The sequence below is a fragment of the Tinamus guttatus genome, unplaced genomic scaffold, assembly GCF_059628265.1.
Source record: "Tinamus guttatus ecotype Peru unplaced genomic scaffold, ASM5962826v1 Tinamus_guttatus_pri_ptg000229l, whole genome shotgun sequence".
NCBI classification, from domain to species: domain Eukaryota; kingdom Metazoa; phylum Chordata; class Aves; order Tinamiformes; family Tinamidae; genus Tinamus; species Tinamus guttatus.
Genome location: NW_028288763.1, coordinates 1,123,447 through 1,147,825, shown reverse-complemented (window position 1 = coordinate 1,147,825; position 24,379 = coordinate 1,123,447). Strand labels below are relative to the sequence as shown.

Below are 24,379 nucleotides of genomic sequence, written 5' to 3'. Positions count from 1 at the left end.
ATATTGGTAAAGCTTAGACCACTGGATTTTATTTTCTAAGTATCAAATTTTGTACAGTTGTTCACTATCTTTGCTCTAAACTATCAAGATACATTTCATATGGAAATAGCTGTTTGTACATAATTTACATAGGTAATAAAGCTTAGAAGTCCCAGCAGCATCTACAAGGGTTTAGTTCAAAGTGTCACTCATGCCCAGTGATCTACACATAGCAAGTCAGTACAGAAAGCAGTACTACACATCTGGATACTTTTTCCCCAAATCTAGTCTACCAGAAATACTCTTTAACTGATGGACAGGATCATAATGAACTTTACATATGAGAAACCCTCACGGACCTCGGTGGCATTTGTTTTGCCTAAAAAGGGCTCTATGATCAAATCCAAGATGTGGTTTTATCACTCCCTTTCTACGTAGGAGCACAGATAGACCAAACTATTGGCTTCATGCTATGTTCAGGCATAATATTTTGAACTCCCTTTTATTTCTGAATTTTATGTTGTTCCTTATCTAACAATGCAATAAGACCTAGCACTAACTTTAAAATACATACTCTTTATACGTTAGGAAAACAGTAAGCACTTCAGAATGACACTTGATAGTCAATTCTGTGAAAATTAGTCAATTCTGTGGGTTAAGCTGCCCCAGCGAGGCTGTTCTACGACCCCAGTGAGCCTGCAGAAATGACAGGAGGATGAATCTCACTGCCAAGCACAGGCATACGGGTGTCTTAAAGCAGATTTTTAATCATTGTGTTGAGATCTGCTGCTGTCAATGCAAATTAGCAGCCTTTCCAAGGTATAAAACATAGAAAACAATATTTACAAAATAATTTTAATTAAAAAAGTAACAAAACCGACTCTAAAAAAGACATTTTCACAATAATTAAAATAAAGTTTAATGATGCAAAGCCACTTCTTTTTCCTAGATACTGAGAAATTCAGCTAAAACTGATTTGCAATGTTTGTATATGTTTAAACTTGTTATCTCCACTTTCTGAATACAGATGGTTTAAATTATTACATTTAATGGTACTTCTGTACATTTTACTCTTGTATATTACATATTAATTTTATAGTTTCAAGACTTAGTGATGAAACAGAATAAATAAATGAAATAACAAATGGGATTTGTATATATTCAGATAATTAGGTAACAGTATTTTTGCCATTATGAGTTTATTTTCCAGTACGTTTCTATCCAGATGGAAAATGTGATGATAAAACACAAGACTTCTTCTAAATCCAAGTCTGGTACTGAGGAATAAGTTTATACTACCTTATAAATTTCTCCCTTCCTCCATAAATTCTTACAGGAGACAAGTCTTTTTTTTTCCTTTTTTTTTTTTCTCCAAGTGCTTACAGTATTCTGTCATCCTAGAAAACCTAAATTCTCATCCTAGAAATCCTAAAGTTTCAAAGTACGGAGATTGTATAGAACTTCTCCAGTTACTCCCATTTCTTGTCAAACAGTGGCTTTAAACTATGAAATAAAAAATGCAACTATGAAATCATGACATGGGTACAAGTCACTGTATTTGCTGCTCATTCCCCTACTGCAAAATTGGGAAAGTCCAGACCCCTGAGTGGTTGAGAAATTTGCCACTGAATTCAGTCAGTTGAAGATTTTGCTCCAGCTTCCTTTCTTAAAACAGCATTCGAAGCTATTTGGACTCCAGACACCTGCACTCTAAGATCAGTCAGCAGTACTGTACAACAATCATAGCACTACTTTTCCCCCTAAAGGTTAGATTAGAGATTGTTATCTGCAAGATTAGGACAATGTTCTTGATAGACAAAACCGACCCGACACATTCAAGTCTGCAGGGCCGGCTTGCAAAGGGGTACAGGGCTGGGAAAGGATCAGTCTAAATGATTTTCCCCTCCTCTTTCTCTGGCACAGTGTTTTCACCACAAAGACATGTAGAACATGCTTGTCCTTGTACTGCATTTAAAACTTCAGATCTGAAAGTCCCCTGCAGAGAAGCCCATTTCCAGTATGGCTTGTCTCACCGCTGAGAAGGGGACATTGCTTATGGTAAAGGTAAAGCAAAATGCATTGAGTGAAGAATTTCATAGGTGAAGTACAAGGCTCTCCCTTTCTCAAGGATTCAGCACAGGAACAGGGTGTTTTTCATAAAAGTTCTGCACTTTTTCCTGCTGCCTTACTTCAATACCTAAAGAGCCACTGAAGGGAACCTTTAAGGCCTTCTGAACATACCCTGCACACGCACGCGCTGGCTGCCCACCAAGAATTGCTGGTAGGGCTGTGTACGCTGTGATTTTCCATATTCAGAGACGTGATTATGCAGAAAGTCAATAAAATATGACAAAACAGAAAAAAAAGATTTTTTTTGGTAGGGCAGCAGTTCCTATAGAAATACAGTTATTGGAGACATCCATCTGATGTGAAATCCAGATGCATGCTTTGGCTCCCTGGTGTCTGGGAAGGTCAGGCACAGGAAGGGCTTTGCTGTGCTCAGCTAAGGAGACCTGTACCGATTATCACCAACTTGCAGAGCCAGGTTTGGAGAGTAACCATGGGATCAGATTCAATTTCCAGTAACCAAAGCACAATATGATTTAACTTTATTGTATGGAGGAGGTATGGCAAGGAAATAAATTTTGCAGAAGTTGCTTTTCTTTTCTTTTCTCTTTTTTTTTTTTTTTTTTTTAGGTAAAAAGTTAATATATGATGGAGAGAAGGAGGAGCAGAAGGAAGAACAGGCTGAAAGAAGAGTTCAGAAGCTTTCTACCAAGTTCGAGAGGGGTAAATCTTCAGGCAGCATAAATATTGCTATTGCCGGCAAGATGCAGGGAGCAGTTTGGCCCCCTGAACACGGAACCCTGCTGCTTCCTGTGCTCAGACGACACAAACACACACACTCTGCCCGCAGCAGTCACTGAGAGCATCACCAGGGATGCCCTGGGGCTGGGTTATTTAGCAGCTTCTGGCTGCAGTCTGCTGGCTTGCAGCGGGCACGCCGGCTGCTAGTTGGTGGCATGTGAGCAGGCTCACGCGAGTCACCGCCACCTCGCTAAGAAGTAAGTGCAGGAGGAAAGGCTTAAGATGCTAAGTGCTACAGGTGCAGCTTTTAAGTGTACAGGTATTTGCAAAGTGAGAGGCAAAAAGCTCAGTTTGTGATGTGAATCACAAACGAGGCTTCCTGGCCATCCTGCGGCAGCCTGTGAACATGTTGCTGTGCTGTGTACAGCATGGACTGCTATAAGGCCAAGCACAGGGCTCTACCTATGAAGTTTAAATGCAGCATTTCGTGTTAATGGCAAAGAACAAAATTTTCCATTCTGCAATGTATTGACTGATTTCATGAGGCTGGTTTTCTTGGAGAAGGCCCTATTCTCCCTGTTCTCCCAAATGTGTGTCGTTGTACTGCTGTTACAATAGTAACCAGATTTTCGGAGACTCCTGACAATGAAAGCATCAAACACCTACACTGATAAATGAGAAGCTCAGCTCTATTCTGCTTGGTGAACACCAGGTTCTGTGATGATAAATATAGTGTGAAGAGTCCTTAACCCCTTCTGAAATACACAAGCTGCCCCAGGATGGAATTATTCCAAGCGTTTCTTCACTTCTAGTGCTGATGTTGCGGTTGTTAACATCAGCATACTTTAAATGAAATTTGCTTAATCTTCCATACTCCGTGTCACAACGTTTTTTTTAGAAATTTGCACATCCTGTGGCATTTCTGTGCCGAGCTGCCAACATTCAAACCCGATTATTTAGTAAACATACCACACAGGAAACCCTGTGCATTCAGAAGCATTTTGCTATATACTTATGAAGGCTACCCTATCCTCTTTCTGTATTTGCTTCATGCTGCTGAACAGAGATTTCAGCAGAGATTTTACTAAAGCCATTGCCCGGCCTCCAGCTCTAAACTTCTCTTACTGAAGTTTGCCATTTTAAAGACCATTGTTCATCCTTCAGGAAATGAAGAAGGTTTTTGTTTGTTTGTTTGTGAAATTTTGTGACTTCTGTTGAAAATTGTAAACAATTTCCAATATCTGCCTGCAGGAGGGCTGTAATTCTCACCTAATTATTCTGGATAACTTATCAGACTTTGAAATAGTAAGATTGGTTGAAATGTTTTTTAGCTGCAGACTAATATGTGATTGAGTATCTAAAAAGATGAATGTTTTTTAAAGTTTTTTTCTACAAATAATTTCTGTTAAGAAAAAGAAAAATGTAGCTATATTTTTGTTCATTCCATGAATACACCAAATCAAGGAGTGATGATATGTTCTCCTTCAAACATCTACCTTGAGTAAGTGATACATAGTGAATATGTAATTAAAGTACTTTCAACATCACTACAAAACATACTAAGTTTAACAACTTTTAGAATAGACTTTCATGTAGATGTCACATTTTGAAACATGGGTTAAAAAATATAAATATATTTTTTTAAAACAAAAGCTCTTCCAAGGACTAAGATCCACTAGTTAGAGAATGGATTTGTTAGACTCTGAAACTGTTTAGGCCCAGAAAGAAAAAGAATTATGTTCTTCAACAGAAAGGGAAAGAAGGGAAACAAAAGTCCCAGATGGCTAAGTGGAAAAACTCTACAAAATATGACTGGAGTCTCTTAGAAATGGAATATTCAATCACTTGTAGCCAATGGAAAACAACTCAAGTATAATTTAAACAGAATTATAAACAAAGACCTAGGAAAGAATAAAAAGCCATCTATAAACATACTCGAATATAAGCCTTTGAGAGCATCCAAAAAAAATAAAAGCAGCGAGACAAACCTGTCTCTTTATGTTAGCCTTTTCCTGAAGGGATATTGGCATGATGGACAACTTCCACACGTAATAAAGCTGCAGCATCAAAGGGAAAGGAATTTAAAAAGAGCCAGGAATGCTGGGAAAAACACTCGGCGCTCTCGCAGACGGTCGCCCGCGTGCCGAGGAGCGGGCGAGAACACGGGGTTGGTCGTTGCCTCCCCTGCCCGCTGCGCTGGGAGGAGGGGAGACCACGAGCCCGAGCGCCCCGGGTCGAGGCCGGTGGGCACCGCGGGGCCACGGGGAGGTAAAAGTGGCTGCAAAACTGGGTCCCAAGCCCCCACCTCCCCTTTCGAGCCTGGGCCCCTGATGGAGGCACCTTTACAACGTCGTACGGAGACTGAGCTCCTCTCGAGCGCCCAGGGGACCTCCTGGCCAGGGGACCCAAGCAAGCAACAATAACCGACCCTTTGCTGACCAAGAGACTGCACAGCGGTCACCTCTTAACAGAGCTGTTCTCCCAGGAACAACGTAAGCTGAAAGAGACTGTCCAAGAAAAAAACCTGAACGTTATCCAGTACTGTAAAACTTCAAAAGGCTTCAGTTTGGTGGTAACAGAAGTGACAAGCACTTGCAGAAGTCATTTAATCATCTAAGCCAAGTTACAAATAGATATGAGTAAATAGTGTGGGGGGGGCAGTAAAGATTTAAGCATGAACAATATTTACAGTAGCTAAAGATAACATTACTAACGTACCCACAAATAGAAGCATATATTTATATCTTTATATATCGTACTTATTTAGATGCTCTATTAACGTAAAGAAAAGCAGACTACTGCGTTTGCTGCTCGTTTCTCATCTATCCTATCATAAATGCCTTCAAAGGGACCGAGTGGTGTATAGAAGTCTGTAGCTACAACAGTTTCAAGAAAACAGTAGATAGTGGTAAACCTCTGAAGAAGTTTAGAAGAGGACAGATAAAACATAGGGGCATGGGACTCAATCTTATGTCATTCATAAAATTATACATCTTTTTCCTCTCTTCGCTATTGATTTCTATTTGGACAACACTTGCACTCAGCTACCAAGGAGAAATAACAAAATTTAGATTGTTTTGTTTTCTTCTAAAGATTCAAATATAAAGTTCAAGTGCAATTCAAAACCAAATATTATTTATACCACATACTTCTTTCTACAAGAGGACTTATCTGCAGGTAGTTTAATTGGATTTGAACAGTTTCCTTCCATACTTTGAAGATTTTTTCTAATGGAAAATAAAAAACTAGAAAGAATATTTTCTTTGAAATGTAATTTCAGATGGAAAATGAAAATACACTAGTGCAGACACAACTTTGGATCTTCAACTAGATGCACTCAATGAGCCACAACTATTTTTCCTGTAGTAAAAATCCCATTCAGAACATTGGCTTTTAATAATTATAAAACATTATAGGTTTTCTTCAATATACAATTGAAAATAAAGACTGCAAAAAAGAGCCTTCAACTTAGCAAATGTTTCTACTGTGGAGGAAATACAATATTTGACAAGAATGCAAAGTTACCGCAACTTGAATACCACCAGACTATTTGTATGGTCGCAGAAATCTGGAGACTTTGGAGCGCAGCAGCTTTATAAACGATCTCGGAAACATCTCTTTTGACTCTTGTGCTGTGTACTTGAAATAGTTCTGTGGGTGAGCCAGGACATCAAAGAGAGCTTTGATCAGCTTCTTGTCCTAGAGGAGACAGCACAGATATCAGACACTGGCAGCGGGTGCATTTAGCTCCTGCACAGCCTTCAAGACTCACAAATAGCAAACATAGATACGTTTTGTTCAAAATGCCACCCCAGGTAAAGCAGTGTAAAGGAGCTGCACCTCTGCTGCCTGCAGAGATTGATGCTGAGGAAATGTTTTACTGTTCTCTCTCTCTTTTTTTTTTTTTTTTTTTTTTTTTTTTTTTTGCACTGGGTGCTCCTGGAAGGAGCTAAATCAAGGGGGTAGCAGGCAGGTTAACCACAAAGTGGCTGAACTGGGTAGGTGTTACCAGTGCCAAGTGCCTCCTCATTGCTCATTCCTCCCAGCCCATTCCCAGCTTTTCCCCTGGCTCTGCCAAGGAACAATCCCATCTGCAGCAACGCGGAGCTCTGCAGGATTTTCCTGCACCCTCGTGTGAGCCTCGCGTCAGCACCGAGCCCGTTTGTTGATTGTAAAAATTCTTTCGCCTGGCAGCCTACGATGCTGTGTTACATTTATGTCTTGTTGAGGCAGGATAGTGGTTGGGATAGATGCATCTTTTTATGCACAGGAAATTCTAGTGTAATGACTCATTAAACACGTGCCAGATGGAGACTGAAGAAGGCTCTTCAAATAATGTTTTCTTCATCATTGGCTGACTAGGTTTCCTATCATACAATTACGGTGACATTTGGTTTCCGATTCAGCAAAGGACGTACAAGTGCCCAGCCTGAAGAGCTCAGTCAGTCTTTAAAAGCTACACCCGCATACATGCTAAGCTGCTGATACCAACTGCCAGACAGCTCAGAGGTGCTAAGTAAATCAGAAGTCTTCACATTAACTCCATTCTCAGAAGAAAAAGAATTTAACTTGGGCATCACGATTGAGACTTAACTGTTGTGAGCTAGGCAGGTTAATAAGAACTACCTCAGGAAAATACATAGCAAATGTCAGCCTCAGATAGAGCAGAATTTTCTTACTTTCAGAATTTCTTGATGATTTTCTGAAGCATATAACCGTCCATCTCGAACAATGTCTTCTATTAGCTGTTGATAATCCTCTGAAAAAGAAAGATTGGGGAGTGACTGCTTGTGACATCCTTTAGGAAGATTATAGCTAGACAAGCACTAATTAGCTAGGCCTCCTCTTCAAGACACCTCAGAGACATTCAGTAAGCAGTTCATTATCTCTTTCTCTCATGCTGCTTTCATCTAATCATGTCAAAAATTAAAATCCTGTACTTCTTCAGAACAGCAGCTTTGAGTCATCTATGTAAATATTAAATCAGCCTCTCAAAACTCTTCCTTAGCATTATCACCTGTATTTCAAAAATGAAGACACAGGAGCAAGGATATGAAATAACTGTAAAAAGTTATACACAAAATCAGAGGCACACCCAGCAACAAACTGTTGTTTTCTACCCTGACAGATAGCTCTCCATTTGATTCTTGAATCAATACTAATCACCAGCTTAAAATCAGGTTTTCTAATCATCCACTGCTGTGGAATTGGGCTAAAAGAGAACAGCTGCCAAAGGTGGCACAGAACTCTTGCTTTCTTTAAAATAATCCAAAGCCCAAAGGATACAGTTTAGTGCTTATTTTTGTATGACAGTCCAGTCTGTCTTAGAACATTTTGCAATGTTTATTTTGAAAAAAAAAAAAAAAAACAACTTTTAAAACAGGCATTTTATTTTGCATTTTTTTTTCCTGTTGGATATGTTATTTTATTAAACTTCTGCTATTCATGATTTTGCTGGTTACCAGTAAAGCTTGATGAAAAAACTTTCTCAAAGGTACAACAATTAGCTCACTATGTGTGTGATAAGCAACAATAAAAAAAGGAGTCCCCTTGAATTTGGTAGGAAAAGGATTAAAATTAAAGGGCCGTGTGCATCTTGCTGTCTGTACTTCAAGGATTAGGAAAAGTAATAAGTATAAAATTGTGTATTATCTTCAAAATCTCGACAACTATCTCAGTGTGGTTCACTGAAAACGCTAAAAATAAGTTAAATCTTTTTTTTCTTTATTTCTCATTCTTCTCTCCCTGCCATCAGTGTAAAAGAGATTCAAATGACAATTTTCTGAAATCCAGGTGTAACAAGGATGGAGGACAAGGCCATTCTCACCATCATAAGTCACATATGGGACCTGAAATCCTTTCCCGCTGTTTCCTTCATTTGACTTGAACTGAATCCACAGCTTCCTTGATCTTGAGGTAAACGCAATAGGTCTCTCGTAAGTTTGACACGTTTCATATGTAGTGATTGAAGTAGGAGAGGCTGCAAGATTAAATAAATAAATGATCTTAAAAAAAATAACTTTTTGCATCCTTCCTGATATAGAGGTCAGAAATGTTAGACTAACAGGACACTTGTTTGTTCACATGTTCCCAAGATCGAAAGATTTTCAAGATAAAAAGCACGTACTCTTTATGGGTCTCTAAGGAGAAGAAAATTTTTCCACAAAAATAACGAGACCCTTTTCTTTCTGTCGCAGGACAAGATGCTTAAGTAGACAGCAAAGTGCCACGAATTGTGATTAGCCTTTACAAAGTTGGCACTGATGTAACTTATTCTGCAGATTACTGCAGCACTGAACGCCAGGTCCCCGTCAAGCAAGAAAAGTCAGTCGTGCTCCAGGCAGCTTTGGTGACCAGCTCCAAACACTTCCAAATCTTGGTGTTAATTTGACAGCAATATGCTGATTAACAGAATGTAATCACCTTGCTGCAGGATTGAAACGAAAACACTAAGTATCTATTGCTCATCTGGGATGCAGAAAGACCCCCATGTAAATTTATCGTCAGGAACAGGGAGTGCAGGATATCCTCAAATCAGTAAGAATGTATCAGGTGGCTTTTCTAAGCTCAAATGAATTACAAAAAAAGAAAAAAAATAGACAGAGGAAAAAAAGAAAATAGCTTCGTACTTCATAGATTTCATAGCTACAGGATAATTAGGGGCAGATCCTAACAAGTATAACTCTCTCAAATCTGAACTTGCCAGGGCTGACCCAACTTACATTGATATTAACAAAAAGATCTTTTGAATTGAATGGGATTTGTTTTCAAATTTTTTTAATTGAATTTTAAAATGAAGATTATTTAAACTGGAATTAATTTATCAGGAAATCTTTACCATGATACCATTATAAAGATGTTGTAGTTACACCAAAACCAAGCATTGTACACTAGTGCCGAAGAGAAGCTAATTCTATTTTCCTTAATGATTTAGATGGTAGTTATGTTCAACAATCTCTCAGAGAAGTAAAAATAGCATCTGAATTTTTTGTGAAAGAAAATTACAGAAAAACGTTTCTTGTTTTATTTTTTTTTAATCTTTTAAATTTGTGGATATTTTAATATCACAAAAAATCTCAAAAGAAGTTTCTTCAAACCTAAATATGAGAACATTTTGTTCTAAAAGGTAGTATCTTCAGCACTGAGACTTACTCGGATTTTCCTTTGGAGAAAAATATTGGTAAAATCATCCTGATTTTACGATATATTTAAATTCCAGTGAAACATGATTTGGTTTAGCATTCTGGAGCTAACTTAATTATCAATCTCAGACATTAACAGGCAAGGTTAAACATAAGAACCCAAACACATGGGACGTACAGAAAATGCCTACAGGCAAGCCATTTATTCCATCAACGCTACATCTACCTATGGTAGAGGTATTATAGTGACCATTATAGCAAGGGGTCCTAATGAGTTCCAGGCTAAACCGATTCTTAAAGGAATTACCGTCATTTCTTAATGCACCCAAGAGGGCAGGGTAAAGGTAACACAGCAAGGCTAACAGCATCCTCAGGATGGCTGAGTAAACTCCACAACCCTGCTTGCTTTCCATCCGAGTTCCCAGGTAGCTTGGGCTCAACCATCCACACCAGGCACAGGCAGAGGTTATTGGGATAACCGATAAATGACTGTGGTCATGGCCTTTACCTGCAATATGCTATAATACTCACACTCAGGACTGTGGACAAATCCACTCCAGAAGTGCCAAAAAAACCAGACTGAACTGTAACTCTGGAACTGCAATCAGTTTTTTCCTTTGTAAGACTGGCAGCTAATGTTATATAAACTGTGATAAATATTTATAAGAGCTATTCTTATGATGCCAAACATACAGTGATGGCAAACCATAGCTCTCAAAAACTCTCCTCATTTTCCAGTGTTGCTGTTACTGGTACCAAGGTGGAAGACAAACTTTTCCCTGCGATGCCTGTCTCTAGTCACTGCTGGAACCAGATTCAGGACTAGCAGGACCACTGAGTTATCCTGCTACAGCAACTGTGCTGCCTTCGTAAAACTGATCTGGCCAGATACAATGTACTTCCATGTGTAGTGGGCAGTTTTCTTTTTGTACTGATCTGAAACATAGAACTGCCAACACAAGCCCTAGTGGATAAGGAGCTGTAAAAGCTATTTTAGCAAGTAAAATACACTGTTTTAAACAAAACTCAGTGTAAATAGTTGTCTTTCAGGCTCGGTGCTTCTTAGAGCTCTAGCAACAGACCACCAGAAGCTGTCTGCCTGCACAGGACTGGAGGAGGGCTGCATCACGTTGCTGTCCTAACTTCAGGACTAGATGAAGTAACTTTCTAAGCAGTGTAACAAGCTCCATATACATAAGCTTACAATATAAGCTCCACATAAAATTGGTAAGACTTTGGAACTCTTAAGAGCATCATGTCAGGCTGATGGCCCAACCTGTGACAGTGAACAGACTGCACAGTAACTGCACCATAGATACATCTGCAAAGGAGAAGTAAGAGCATCATCCGTAGCGATGACAGGTCAGCACGTCTCCCCCTAGAGCTTTGCACAGCTTTATTGGCTTCTACAGAGTGACAGTGATTTATCCCACCTGACAGCTGGGCCAGGCAAAAGTTCATTAACTGCTTTGTGCTTCAGCCAACACACCTGAATAATTAGTCTCACTGTGTTAATTCCTATTAGTACAGTGTTGTGTTTTAATGTGCTATGCCAGTTAATTCAGCAATCCTTTTACGAGGATGAAGATCTCATTTTGTCCCATCCATATGAACCTTCCCTTGATTCGTTTGCTATAAATATTTATAATTTAGTGCTGGCAACTTACCACTTTTTCTCATCACTAGAACATCACCACATTCATCTTCAATTGGGAGGAAGATCTCGGGTACTACAATGAGTATTCGCCGCTTTGGAGGTGGGTTTATATTCCAAATGCATTCAACATTGGCTGGGTAATCTCCAGGATAGTTGGGTGATTCAATGTAGCCAGTATAATCCCCAAGTTCTCCTCCACAGTGCTGGTCTGGGGAGAAAGGTAAATTAACATCTGTGTTAGCTGGTTAGCTAATTTGAGGTGTTTTTCTAGATCTGTCAAAAGCAAGTCTCAACTCCTCCTCAAGGCTGTAGACACGCACGCCTCCTCCTGTCTCTTTGTTTAGCTTGAAATGCCTTGAAAGGCAAATTCCCTTGGCAAGGCTGCTCCCATGGATTTGCAAAAGCTTTATCTCCGGTGTACAATCCAACTTAACTCTCCATTCAGATTGATTTAGCAGTTGATGGAGATACCGATGCGGGTAAGCGTGCGTGATCCCACTGCGGGGGGATTTGCACAGTGGTTACCACTACGACCATGCTGACATACAGGAGGTTTGGGGGTTGAACATCCCTTGTTCACTTAGTTTTTTTTTTTAACTTGATTTAGCTGAAGAAGTGTAATGATCCTAATAGGCAACCCTATTTTGATTACAGACTCCCATGCTTTATTTTAGGTTAAGCCAGTTAATAAAGAAGCTCAAGTGACAGGTCAGTCCAAGCTTTTAAAATTCCAACTGAGTTTTCTGCAGAAACCTGATTCAATACATTACTTAAGCTTGATCTCTCCAGTCCTTTTCACCCACTTAGGGCTAACCTTATTTTAAATATTTTGCTTAATCAGAGCCTCAAAGATTATTTAAGGTGAGAAATCTGCTTGAAGAGAAAGCATCAGAGACAGCAAAATGGCAAGGATGCCATATACGATAGTTACAAACTCCCTCAAATTCCTCAAAAGTGTCCAATTTACTCAAATTACATTAGAAATGATGATGGACTTCAAAGATACATAGCACACAATCAGAATAAAAGAAGTTATGATAGACTTATACATGAATATTTAATTTAGATGACATTGCCTAATTATTATAAAGTCTCTTAAATTAGCGTACGAGGGATGAACAAAAATTGTCTGCCTAAAATAATCAGTTTTTCACAGCAGTTCAAACAAAATTGCACTGGAGTCCTTGAGGATATTTAAATGGTAATTTAAGACAGAAGACTGAGTACTGCCAAAAAAAAGCTTATGAGAAGATTTCACTGTCAAGAGCGATTACAGCTGCAGTAGGCATGCCCATATCTCACAGTGTTTCCTAATGATTAGAGGCAGTAACTCTGCTGGAAGATATTGAGCTCTACAGAAATGTGGAGAAAGATGAAACACTACAAAACATACAGGATCTTGAAGGCTTATGAAAGCTCTGTAGCTGTAAACTGTAGCAGGCACCATGCCAGAGGGCATTAATTCTAAAACAATCACACGCAGCAAGTGGTGCTTTCCCAGGTTTTGTTTGTGTTGTCTTTCACAGGGACTTTTCCTGTTCTGCATGGCAGGAAGTGTGTGCTAACTCTGAGATGCAATACTGAAATCCAGCCTGACCACTGGAACACCCGGAGATCTGCTTCATCTCACAGCTACTATAAAAGCAACTTACTTTTGCAGTGCGTAACGTTAGTGGAGCCATCAAAATCTGTACTGGTGTTCCCTGGGCAGGTGATGCAGTAGTTCTGGCCAAACTCGGGCTGGTAAGTTCCCACAGGGCACCGGATGCATCTGTGTGTTGTGGAGTTGTAGTAGTGGCCGGGAGAACAGTGAACTGTAAGGCACGGGGTGTATTATTTTCAGAAAGTAGCAATCTTCAGTGCAGAAACAACTTCCCTCTACCCCGGGCATGTCCCCTGCTCCGTCCTGCACTACACTTACCATGCAACTGCAAGGGAAAAAGACATCAGCTCTCTGCATAAAATAAGCACCTTCCAATTGGAGTCATGCTCCAAAGACTAAAGCTAAAACCTTAGAAACTACTAATACATGCTACGTGTCTCTCAAATACGGCGGTTTCCGGTGAGCTTTTAACAAATGGAAGCTGATACCTATCTCCCTCAGCAACACTAATCTCTTCCACAGTAGCGGGAGAAAAGGTTTTCATTAGTGTCTGTTAGACAAGGCCAGAAGGAAATTCAAGCTGCCCTCAGCATTTGCACTGCAATTTGACATTATGGGGTGCACAATATGCCGTACACTTACTGCTTCTGCCCAGCCCATCCAGAATCAATTTTTAATTCCACATAATTTCTGTAGGATTTGGAGCTTCTAATTTGTAAAATAAAAATATGCCACATGTAAAGGCTAATGCATCCCCTTATGCAAGTTGATCTTATTACTTGTCATACGCTGAGGCTGATTTACTTCCCAGTTGCAGTGCTGGCACTGTATCTGCCTGTGGTTAATTCCAAAGAATACCATAAAGACAGTTCAGTCTCCGCAATCTCAGATCATTCCTAGTTTACAGATTTCCTGACCATTTAGTTTAATCACACAGTATTTCTACATGCAGTGGCTATGTTTGTGTTGGAGAATTTCTAAGTCCCCTGGCACTGAAGTTTGCAAACAAAACGGCATGCAGTAGGAAAAATGAAGGAGGAATAGAGCCTACGAATCATGGAAAGATTTGAAGAAATTCACCTTTGGTTTCACAGTCTTGAAATGAAACGGCACCTTCGTACTTGGTCACAAGCCCACCGCCACATGTAAAACAGAGAGTCCTGCCTGGTTCAGGCTGATAGGTACCAAGAGGACAGACTCTGCAAGGTTTAAAACCATCTGAAGAATAGTGTCCAGGCGAACACTGCCCTAGAAGTTGAAAATGATCATTTGTATTAGTGAGCCTACCTTTGGGGACAAGTACAAAAGCGACTAATAATTAGCAAGGCTTCCTATAACTGAAAAAAATAACATCAGGACAGCTGCTAACAAAATTCTAAGCTTACCTCCCACTTTTATTCCTGTAACTCCTTCCTAAAAGTGATTCCAGTATTAGTTTCTTAACCAGTTCTTTACTGCTTTTTTTTTTTTTTCCCCAGCAAGGATTCCATTAACATACTGTTATAATCCTTAATGTTCTTACTAAGGCTTTCGTCTGAAAATCTCAAAGCACTTTGTAAGAAATAATGAATCTTTACACCATATCTGTGAGGCTTTTTTTTTTTTTTTTTTTTTGGATCTCCACTGTATAGCTATGGAAACAGTAGATCAGGGGATTTACCAGATTGGATTGGACAAGTCCAGCATCCAGTTTGTGAAAAGAGCTGACACTGTCAGTTTTCCAGGATGCTGTGAAAAGCAGTGCTTGTCAGAAGCTCTTCTGCCAGAAAAGGGAGATTTGTGAGAAGCAAAGCACTTTATGATGGATGAGTCTACTGACAGATACAAGGTTGTTTCAAAATATGCTCTCCAGGCAATTTCCAACAGGCAATTTGGCTGCTTTGTTTAGTCCTAGTTTGATGACTTCACTCCTTGACAGCCACCCTGGGAATCAGGATGCCGAGTTTTTCAGGATCTATGGCATTAGTGCATATCTTCACACCACCCCAGCATAGGAGACCAGTGCTTGGAGATGTGTTTTAGCCATTCCCTGAGGTTGCCTAATCCCAATATTTCACAATTTAGCTTCCTGAAGGGAAAACAGCAGGTGTAAACAGCTGGCTCAAAAATCTGAAAGTTTTGAGAACTCTAGTTGCGGTTGGTTAATAACTTTGACATTTGCATGGAAAGATGGAGGGCTTCCAGCACCTTGGGTACTTGTCTTTCAGAGTGAACCATGGCCTCCAAACAACAGCAACAATCAGATACTTAATGAAAATCCATCTTGAACCTCGATTTTTAGTGTGACAACACGATAGCATTCGTGAATCCCCTACAGATCTCCTTCTTTAAAGAAGGGATACTGTAGGGTTTTAGGAGTGCTAAATACCTGCCGCTTTCGGCACTGGTGTGTCCCAGTCCTCATGTAAAGAAGTAAAAGGAAATGAGCTGGTTACTTCATTCTTGCCTTTTCATGCTGAAATTGCCAACAAAATAGGGCTGAGGGGATTTCCTGGAGAAATGCCCCAACTGAGCAGTTTCCTAATTGCACTTTGCGCTCGTGTCTACATGGATTGCATGTAACCTAAGTATTACAGCACCTTAGTTATTTGCAGCTACAACACAGACTGAGCTCTGTGCAACAGTTAGTTAAAATTTTTGACATACTAATATACACCTCAGCTCTAGGGCAGAAGATTTCAAGCACAGCATGCTTGTTATCACACAAGTGTTACTGTTCCAGAATCTATAATGCAAAAATTGGTTACAGGTGGTGAGTACATTTCTAAAAAAAAAAAAAATTAATCAAAATATGCTGTTTCATCACACGTACTAAAACATTTTATGGAGGCATACTGATCTTGATAAAAATCTTTGATAGTAAGGTTTATGAAGACCACTTCCAGAGAAAGAAAGGGGGAGAGCTAATCACAAAAAATAGTCAGAGCACAACAGTCTATTCTGAGACAAATTCACTGAGACAAAAAGAATCAGAAAGGTTTCTTTTTATTTATGTGGAGAACAAAGAATCATGTGGAAGCTTTGCCAATTGTGAAAGAAAATGTTCTTTTTTTCTTGCTGTTGTATGTTTTGGTCAATATAATGTACATTTAAGTCCTACATTTAGACTTCAAGTTGCTAATAATCTCTTCTTATTCTATTTTGGCAAAGTAAAAGCCCCTATAATTGAAGATGCACAGGCATTGCCAGACTTTTCCAGTGATAATTCCTTCATCCAGTAAATGAGCTAAATCTACCATATGCTTAAACTGGAGACAAAAAATTATTTTTTATTTGGTGGATGGGAAAAGAAATGGCAGCATCTCAAATGTCGCTGTGCATTCACTCTAGATATCCAGAAGCAAACATAAATGCAATTAATGAATGAGTTTTCAAGTTAGAACTTCAAAATCCAGCAGAGAGCACAGTTTTGCTTCAAAGGCAAATAATGCATCTGGCTATAAACTAGGTTTTGCTCATCTGTAATGAAATTAAATGAAACGTAGAGAAAATAATTAACAGTTGTGTCTTGAAACCTTATCTTGATTAAGTTACAGTGGAAAAATAAACAAACCAAACTTCATATCTCTCTCCTGAAACCCGGGATTATTGTTACCATTATCTACTTTATATAGAGTGAAGTTGAGTCAGAGATATTAAGTCACCTGCCAAAAGCTACAGGGAAGTTGAGCGGCATACAATTTTGCAGTCCTTAGCTCTGAATGTAGGTACAATTTTCCCTGCAGCACAATATTCTCAAAATCATGACTGCTGCTGATTCCCTTAGGTAAACTGCAGCCCATGCAAAACACTTAACCAGGAGGTTCATCAGACTTATCAGTACCAGGCCCAATTCATCTACCCCTTTGGCTCAGAGCGCTCGTGACGAGCCCTGACAAGTCGAGGTACGTCCAGACTCCCTACCTGCCTCAAAGCAAAGTGCTTCTTGTGCCTTGCTGGCTTCCTTGCTCACACTGCTGCTGCAGGTCCCATCTATTTGGGAGCAATGCCAGCATGTCAGTGGATGGCACAAGCCAAAACAGAAGCACGGCAGGTGCTCTCCTCCTTCGACCTCCACGCCCCACGTGCCCTGTGGCAACACCTACTCCTTTGATAATCAAACTCAACTTGCCTCCGCACTCCGAGACGTTCCGGGCGCCCGCTACTCCCTGTCCATCGTTACTTGGGCAAGGCTCGCAGGTAAGTTGACCTTCTGTGTCTTGGTATGTTCCTGGCGAGCACGGAATGCACTGATTATGTTCTCCGCTATAAAAGGTGCCCGTGCTGCAGGTCACTGTGAAAAGAAAAAGGGGAATCTCCATAAGGGTTTTCATCAGGGTCATATAGTTTGCCTTTACATCAGGCATTCCGATAAGTGAGATCTCTTTGGCTCTGCTATGATAGTGGCACTTTGCACGCGCTGGCTAGGATCCTTGCCTGATGTAAACAGGCCCTTCTCCATGTGGTCTAGCTTAATTTCCATCAGGGAAAGATCCTTATTTAAACCACTAAATGGCATTTAACTACACTGAAGAATTTATCAGACATATGTTGTTAATAAAGCTGATGCAGTCTTAAAAGGAATATTGTAGTTTAAGTGGTGCATAACGTACGGGAAGTGATGTGAAGTTTTAGTTTATAGTAAATGCATTTGCATGTAGATTTTATAGAAGAAGACAGTAAGTCTGTCTCCTGAGATCAGTTCTAGAAGTTTCTCTGAGGGCAACGTATCCCAGATAATAGTGTATATTTCTTTACACTTGCATGCCTTACCTGCAAGGCATTTTAAACAGAGATATGAATCCAGCTGCTATTCTTGCTACAGCAGGGAACATGATGGCATTAAATATTTTTCTGCAGAGGATACAGCTAGTCAAAGTACATAGATTTGTGGACATCAACAACAGTGTTTCAATTTAGCTTCTAAAGCACAGTTGCTGTATACTGAAAACAGCATCTGAACTAACTCGTTAAAGGCACCTACCAGATCTGCATCAAGTAACTATTTCTTTTTGCTTGTAAGTGGCTTGGTGTCTGAAAGAAGCTGGAAACAGACGGGCTGATTTTCAAAATGTGACTTCATGTAATCAGCAATGTTGAACTGAGCACTGCCATTAATGGCTTTATGTTAGCACTTTCTCCCCAGAAAGACATTAGAGCCTGGTAATTAGGATACAGCGCAGAAAAAATAGATAATTTACATGAAGTTAAAATAGAAATCTCTCAATCACAGCTTTTTAACCTTTTTAAAATTGGACCTCTTGGCCGCTACATTTGAATACATCTCTTAGCCACAGATTATTTGGTGGTGAGGAGAGAGAAAGAGGGGTGATAATGAAACTAAATACTAGATTTCCTGCTCTGCTCACTAGGGTCTAGTCAATCTGGGGAGAAGGGAGTGTTTGTCTGGGGGGATTGGGAGGTCTGAAAGGAGCCATGGGCACTTACCGCATTTTCCCTCCTGCAGCACTTGTCCTGTACTGCAAGCTTCATGCTCTTCAGTAGCTTTAGCTGGCTTCTGAGCCACTTCATATTCTGTCCCAGAAAACTGAATGTAAAATTGCTGTTTATTAATAGATTTCCTCAATGTTTTGATTGCAGTTTGCAGCTTCTGCTCCATCCTTTTCCGAACACAGTCAATGTTACAGGTGTCTAGATGGGAAATGATAAGAAAACTAGAAGCAATTGAGATTCATGTTTAAGCAAAGGTGCTTAGCATAAAAGAAAAACCTTGTTTTAGTGATCATCCCACACTGTTCTCAGACTGCACTATCACACCTTCATTTGCTTCACTTCCTTCTCTAGATAAGTTCTAGAGCAGGAAACTCAACAGTGGGTCTTTATAGGGAATAAGCCAGTCCATCAAACTAAACTTCCCCGCCCCTAACATATCAGCACCCACTGTGAACTTCTCTCTAGCATTAAAAAGACCAGTTATGCTGACTGCATAGAGAGAGGGCTGCAGAAAACATCAACATAGGCAGCAAAATCAGGTTGGCACTGGGAAAAGTTGCTGTCCCAAGTCCATTTTACATATTTTATGCTCCAGATACGCATTCAGGCTGACAGGAAGGTGTTTCCTGGCACACTTGCTCTTTGAAACACTTGGCTTGGGGATGCATACCTCCTGGGCTAAGAAACCTGCCTTTGACGACTGGTATGTCTACAGGATTGAGCCCACATTTTCTTTGGCTGGATTTTACAGCATAAAATTTCATCCCATGAATAACTTAAAGTAAATCTTTTTCTTTCTGAAATTTGTTACCAACACATGAGTGTACCAAATGTGTAATAAAAATATTTTATTTTCAGACTGAAGTTGCATCAACTTAAATGGATAGTGTTAGAAAACTCCTACCTAATCCTGACGTTCTCTGTGCATCGATTAATGCTTCTGTTGTTTGAAGAAATCAGACTAAATTAAGCTACTAGCCTTAATTCCAGGCCTTGAGGAAATGTTGCTGCATTATCCAATCTTTGTTCATTTGACTTAATTTCACACCTGACTCCTTTCAATTAAGTCTTGGGAACTCTGAGTGTGGAAAGGCTGCCGAATAACGATTGTGCTAAAAGGTTTGTACAGCAGCTTGATGAAATAGCACCAGAGAGAACCTAGCACACTGAGGACCCGAATTCTGATTTTTCTCCAGAGGCCAGGAGTGATCTTTCACAAACCTGAGATTTCTTCTGACTTCATCTCCACTTCAAACTCTGCCGTGATGTGGGACACTTCTTTTGATGGTGACTTGCGGCCTCGGCGTTTTTTCTTGGAGGAATCACACTTGAGGTTCACAAAGGTCACCTGGCAGTCGTCTGTACAAGGGAACGGACCTTCTTTGCATGAGAGAAGCAGCACAGAAAAGAAATGAAGTAGCAAAGTAGTAAGTGTCAGGCTAATGAGCAACAGCTGAGTTATCATGAAGGCAGTGACAGGTTTCATAGCATTTCACACGTGGTGTTAGACACCTGCTTCTCTGTGCAATTTTGGGGTTGCTTGTTTTGCTAGAGAGAGACATAATGCCATACAGTGAGGCCTTGCTGCAAAGCAGTACTTCTAAAGCATATATTTTCCTGTCCCTTCTTCATAAAGATTGGGAAGTTCTTTACAGAAATTAGTTAAGATCAGGGATATTATATACAGCCATTTGATGGTTGAATCAAGCCAGAGGATCAGTTTTCACAAGTTAATGAATAACAGGCCTGGGACAAAAGCATAGCAGTCCTGTTCCCAGATGAACTGAAACTGCTGGTTGGTGTTTGCGCTCCTTCACCAGTGACAATCACTGATATCAAAGTTAAAAAAAGATAACAACCCTGGAGTTTTGGACCTTATGCAAATATATTAGAAGGCTTTAAAGGAAAATACACACCAGGAGAAAAGAATGCAGTCTCTGTGTGAAGCTACTGAGGACAAAGGATCAAACCTGTTAGGACACACTTGCACAAGCATCATCCCTCTCTATAGAAGGCCATCTAGAAGACAACCACCCAATTCACAACACCTGAAGGACATTACAGGTTGGCGGGATGGAAATCTATAACCCCAAAGCCACCAAAAGGATTTTACTCTGAGCTTGTGGCTGCATGGTATCATCTTACTGCTAACCCCAGAATTTCAGAGGAGACAGAGAGAAAGCAAAGCTATCAACAGACAAAGGAAATGCAACCAAGAAATACATTCCCATGGTGACCTTATGTACCAAAAAAAGAACTTCTGGTGACTTTCAAAATGACCCCAATAACTACATCTTATTAGAAGAAGCCATTACATGGGAAGAAGGTAAATATCTTGACAACAGAGAGTGTTTTAAGCCCATACTTGGAAAATTAAAAAGATAAATGTTTGGACTGAAGGCTAAAAATAAAATATGAGCCTGAATTTAAGTATCAAATCGTCAAATGTTTAGCATTTTAATATGCTAGCTTGTTTACTCTTCTCTGTTCACAGCTCATATACGGCTCTCCCCACTCGCTAACAAAAGCTGTAGTAAGATAGATTCACAGTAGAAAATATATAAATTTGCTCTAACCCCCTAAGTAGCTCTAAGCAACTTTATGGGCTATTGCAATTAAGTTAGTACCAGATATTAAAATCCAGTATATTCAGACTTAAGATTAAATTTAAATGAACCCCAAATAAGCTGTGGAAATGCACAACAACAACATACACACATCTGTTATGATATCAAGGGGCTGGAGGACAAGAAATGTCATGAATATTTGTTAAATATTTATGACTTTTATTGGCCCTCTTTTTAAATTTACATGTGGTGTTCAAAAATAATAATAATAAAATTCCATACCCATTCTACCAAGTTTGAAGAATATTTGACCTCTTTGATCCTGTCTGACAAAGATTTCAGATCTTGCTAATTATGTCTAAATCTTTTTTCCTAACATTGCAGCTATTCATTCCTGTATTATGAAAGATCTAAGGCCATGTAACATCAGATTTTCATTATAACTTTCCTACATAGGGGCTCTCTTTGCTGCTGCAATGGGATACTAATCCAGCATAAAGCAAACAACAGAAATAATAATAGGTCTTGCTAGTATAAATTTTCTTTTATAAATCTAATTTGGAAAATGTAAACCAAACTGACTTTATTTCAGATAGATTTCCTTTGGTCAGTAGCTTTTTGTTTTGTTTTTCTCACGATATTTTTACTGGTATCAATGCCGGAAAAAGCATCAGCTTAATTCTGAATTCATGTATTTTTGGACAAAGATTTTTGCAAAGCGTGTCACATTTTAGCACCATCAGATCCAACCCAAGCCACTGTTCAGCTTCCATGCGAAGCCTGGCCTGAGCTTAACTTCAGATCCAAATCTGAAAACCACTGCCAACTTCTTTTCTATCTGCAGGGTGAAAACAAATCGTGAACACAAGCAAACAGAACCAGCCCATGGGAATGCTGTTTATGTGTTGGAGGAAACCACATACCTGACACAGCTTGCTTTCCAGAATCCTTCACTTTTTCTTTGCTGCGAGGCCGCAAATGGCACTTTGCGTCTTTAATTTTAAAGCGAGCTTTCTGCTTGATCGGAGGGGCTAACAAATCTGTTGACGTCAAGGCAGGAGTTATCATTTGTAATGCAGACCAAATGAAGCCAAACTCTTATTCTTAAGCCCAGAAGCCTTTTTGCAACATGAAAAAGAGACAGTCCAAGAGGTGCATGCCTTGTGGAGAAGGATCCATCTGCCCAAGCGTATTTTCTCTGTAAGCACTTGCACTCAAACCCAAGAAGCCTAATGAATTTGCTAGTGGGCTGCACATACTCTTCTCTTCCTGTAGCCCTTGCACCTCTTTGTGGAATTTGTTGAAATTGCCTTACTAGGAACAAAGTTCACTTTTAGCAGTTTTTGACTTCCTGTGCTTGGCCACAGTTCTGCTCTTACTAATGCAATCCAGGAATAGGATCATTTTAGAGGAGTAGTGCTGCTGGTGATCAAAAACTCCCCGAGAACCATCTTTAGGGCTATGCCATCTGCGCTAGCTAGTAATCCATGGCTTGCAACTTCAGTGCTCTTTACATCCAACCCTGTTCTGTCTTAGGGCTTGGAAGGCTATTATAGAGCTGCGTGTAGGAATCCCACAGAATCCCAGAGTGGTTGAGGTTGGAAGGGACCCCTAGGGATCATCTAGTCCAACCCCCCTGCTCCAGCAGGGACAGCTAGAGCACATGGCACAGGATTGCATCTAGGCAGGTTTGGGAGATCTCCAGAGAAGGAGACTCCACAGCCTCTCTGGGCAGCCTGTTCCAGGGCTCTGGCACCGAGATGAAACAACAAAATGCAACCGCAGGCTGCCTCCCGTGCTGCAGCCTCCCGTGCCGCAGAGCGGGGTGCGCGGAGGGCACCTACCTGCGCAGCTGGGCAGCGTGGCGTTGCGCCTGGGTGCAGCTCTGCCTGGCGGGCCGGGGACGCCGCAGCTCAGCGTGTAGCTGTTCTCTGAATCTGAGCGAAGCAGGAGGCAGGGTGAGCAAGCATGTGAGGCAGCGACTATCAAATCAGCAAGTCACATTGTGCATCTAGGCTGAGGAGGACAATAATTATTCATACCAACCTGGAACAAAGAGCGTATTGGATGGGCATGAGAGGAAGCAGCTTTCTATGCCTCCTGTCTTGCTACACGCTAGCTGAGCCTTCGCAGCTGGTTTGGCATTTGGGAGACATTTCACCATCTCTGAGGAAGAAAAAAAGGGGAGAAAAGGAAAGAAGGAAAGAAAAAGAAATCAAATGCTGCTCATGCCACAGCTACAACATGACGGGCCTCCCTACAACAACACGCACAAGAGTCACCCTCACAAAGATGCCTTAATTCAAATAGTTGCTAAAACAGTATTTGTACTTTCTCATTCCAACTCTCACCAAGTTTTTAATCTCAGCTCCATGCTCAAGCTCCTGCACTTGGAGTAGGAACCCCCCTAAGGCAGGCCAGGGTGGTAGGACCTGCTGGTGGGGTGGCTGAGCAAAAGAGGATTTTGTTATTGAAAGCATCTGCAAATCACATGGCATTCAGCATCATTAGGCATCACTCTTTTCCTTTTCATTGTGCTTTTATTAAAGTTGAGAACATGGTTTCCTCTAAACAACTTTGGTAATAAAGGCAGGTGATCAGCAGGAAGATCACACTCATTTTAAGCCTCATTAAATTCATCAGAAGAAACAGTGTATATCAATAGAGAAGGGTGTTTGGTTTTCCATCTTCCAACTGGGTATTACAAGTAATGAAGGGAAATTTATGTCTAGGAAAATATTTTAATAGAGTCTCTTATCATGGGAAAAGCATTCTTAGTGGAGTGAGAGGGAGAACATCACAGTCCTCCTGTGGTCTGAGTTTGTACCAGGCCTCAGAAGATTATGGCCCCTGCTGCTAGTTTTCAACCTCCTTTCCAGGGGTCTATCTGGTACATAGAGATGCAGCGGGTAACTAAATAAAAAGACTCTTCCATTTCTTGCTCCTTAAGCATCAGTCCCTAAATGTATCAGTAATTGTTCATGGTTGAGTAAAATACATTAAATTTGATTCTGAAAGACCGAAGGTGTGCATTTCTATCAAAAAATATGAAACTGAATTAACACTCATAGCAAATACTCCTAATGGCTGTAGCCATGGCCAGGACAGGTCTAGAAAACATGACACCATCTACTTAAAGGGTACACAAGAGCCACAACTGGAACAGGTATTCAGATTTTCCATAGGATAT

At 40.3% G+C, this 24,379-nt stretch overlaps 1 protein-coding gene across 1 annotated transcript in view; it reads right to left on the bottom strand.

The window, feature by feature from the left end:
• Window positions 1–6,033: 6,033 nt before the first annotated feature.
• SCUBE1 (signal peptide, CUB domain and EGF like domain containing 1) overlaps window positions 6,034–24,379 on the bottom strand; it is a 183,642-nt gene continuing 165,296 nt past the window's right edge. Inside the window, 12 exon segments of the mRNA XM_088525634.1 lie at window positions 6,034–6,486; window positions 7,467–7,546; window positions 8,615–8,767; window positions 11,597–11,794; window positions 13,239–13,400; window positions 14,270–14,437; window positions 17,301–17,462; window positions 18,617–18,820; window positions 19,844–20,002; window positions 22,113–22,229; window positions 23,034–23,126; window positions 23,236–23,355. Of these exon segments, the coding sequence (XP_088381760.1) occupies window positions 6,334–6,486; window positions 7,467–7,546; window positions 8,615–8,767; window positions 11,597–11,794; window positions 13,239–13,400; window positions 14,270–14,437; window positions 17,301–17,462; window positions 18,617–18,820; window positions 19,844–20,002; window positions 22,113–22,229; window positions 23,034–23,126; window positions 23,236–23,355 (1,769 nt within the window). The 3' untranslated portion in view covers window positions 6,034–6,333.